Source organism: Salarias fasciatus, chromosome 13 (genome assembly GCF_902148845.1).
Source record: "Salarias fasciatus chromosome 13, fSalaFa1.1, whole genome shotgun sequence".
Classification (NCBI taxonomy): domain Eukaryota; kingdom Metazoa; phylum Chordata; class Actinopteri; order Blenniiformes; family Blenniidae; genus Salarias; species Salarias fasciatus.
Genome location: NC_043757.1, coordinates 18,180,680 through 18,183,002, shown reverse-complemented (window position 1 = coordinate 18,183,002; position 2,323 = coordinate 18,180,680). Strand labels below are relative to the sequence as shown.

At 42.3% G+C, this 2,323-nt stretch overlaps 1 protein-coding gene across 1 annotated transcript; it reads right to left on the bottom strand.

The window, feature by feature from the left end:
- Positions 1-278: 278 nt before the first annotated feature.
- LOC115399544 (carbohydrate sulfotransferase 3-like) lies at positions 279-2,323 on the bottom strand. Its single transcript, XM_030106969.1, has 2 exons — positions 1,987-2,323; positions 279-867 (listed from the first exon to the last, which is right to left on the bottom strand). The coding sequence occupies exons 1-2, from the start codon at positions 2,304-2,306 to the stop codon at positions 279-281; spliced, it is 909 nt and encodes a 302-aa protein (XP_029962829.1). The 5' UTR covers positions 2,307-2,323.

Below are 2,323 nucleotides of genomic sequence, written 5' to 3'. Positions count from 1 at the left end.
GGTGTGTCTGGATATAAATGTTATGCACTGAATGCTGCTGTCAACAGAACAGTTTGTGTCCTACGATACTGGTGCTTTGCAGTTTTGGTCTGTGCAGTTATGGCTTCTCCTGGTTCTGACCTATTGCCTGCAGTGTTTTGCAGATTCACAGCTAAACTTGGATCTCTTGATCAATAAAACACTTTGTCCTCAAGCAGGCTAATAGATTTATTGGTCAGGGTATTTTTATCCTCCACAAATGTGTACCCCAACAGCTTCATGGTGGGTCCACACAGTTCCTACACAACTTGAACCAGTATAAAAGGAATGCTGAATCTCCATTTCTCTGACTGCTCTGATGAGTTCTTCAGGGTGGAGTAAAGTCCAGTGACTTTTCTAGTAGTATGTGTGTTCTTCAGAATCCACTCTCTTGCTTGGGAACTGAATGGGATCCCCGTGAACTTGTACATCTCCTCTGCCTTCTGCATAGGATAACGGGCGATATCTTCATAACGCACCAACATGTAGCGGTGCTTTAGCCAGGAGGGTTGGCTGAGTCCCAGCTCTGCAGAAACCCTGAGGTGGTCACATCTTTCCTTGAATTTCTTCATCTCCACATCATCTTCGGGCACCTGGCCGTCCTGCGCCCAGGCCTTCCATTTCTCATAAAATGAAGGGAAAGCCACCATGCGCGATGCTAAAACAGCCCGTGGGTCTCGAATTAGCTGGATAATTCTGACATCCATCCTTGGGTCCTCTACGAAAGGCTTCAGTGTGTCCAGATGAATCACTCTGACACTTTTAATGGTATGGTATTTTTTGGAAAGACAGGACTCAGATGCAAGAGTGAAGTTTAGAGGTCCGCATTGACGATTCTTACAGTGATATCTGCAAACAAAAATAAAATATGTAATGATTAAAACAATCATAGTGGGTCACACATGTTAATATTTAATTCAAGTCATTGAAACCGGCATTTACCAGTTTGTCCTTTGAAACATCGTGTAACAATTGTGTCTGTTGATCTGCTATATGTATACATGTGTGTGTTTGTGTGTGTGTACAAATACACTTTTTTTTTAAAGATTGATAAAAATGTGACTTGTGCTATTGAGTAAATGGACTACACTTTTTACACTGCTAGAGCAGAGTCCAAAGCGCTTCATGCTGCATCAACACATTCACTTATTCACACAAACATTCAAGCACCAGTGGAGGCATCCTCCATGCAAAGCATTAAATCCATTGGGGGGCAATTTAATTTTTAAAGTGTCTTGCCCAAGGACATTTTAACATGCAGACAGGGAATCAAACCAACAACCTCCCGATACTGAGATGCTCACTCTCCCAACTGACCCACAGCCGCTGCAAAGAAAACAAGATATTTTGGGATTTTTATTTTCAGAAGGAAGTTTGTGGAATTCATTCCACTCAACGACTTTGGGATGTCCTTAAAGGGGAGCTGTAAGACGAGTCGACTTGTCTATGCCATCACCATGGTTGAAAACCCAATAAATCTCCATTGCACAGTCTTTTTGAGAAAGAATGTAGGTGTTTGTAGAAGAACAGGGAAGAAAAATGCTGCAATTAAAATGGGAAGCCCTGAAAGCTAAAGTACATATAAGGTGCAGGAGTCTTGATTGGGACTGTCTGGGTTACATATTTAATAGTTTGTATATTTTGTATGTTCTGAGGAGACAGCATGTACAACGGTTCAATGGCCCTGAGACATGTTCATAACCTTTGGTCCAGGACCCTGTTGGAGGGGCACTGACAAATTATACTTGTATGTGTAAAAGGAAATTTCAGTAAAACAATTTCTAGAGCTAAGAGGACAAGTGGGAAACTGCCCATTGCTTCTTTTTTTATACTTTCTGAGGAGTGAAAGTGGCTCTGTGAGGATACAATCTGAACAACCTGCAGACAAGTTAGTGAAAACGGACTTTTTGGGGGTATTTTTTTCTGAGTCAGAGACACAATAACTTGCATAAATAAGTTATACAATACCGTTCATAAACATGTTTGATTACAGGAGTGCAGACAGGATCGTCACACAGAGACACGCTGGATCCTCTGCTGAAAAGATCTGTGGTGACATGTTGCTGAGGTGGGGGAGAGATGAACTTCTCAAGGTCTGAAAAGTCACACAGGAAGAGCTTCTGGAGTACATCCCTGTAGACAGAGGATACTGATGTGTTGCGCGCCCCTGCGGGGGATAAAAGAAATCGTTCGACATGCCACAAAGGCTCAAACAAATAGAACATGTTCTCCCCATGCTGGTTGAAAAATTCTCCAACAAATGATGAGCCGCTTCGTGTGGTGGCCATGAGCAATACATGCTTAT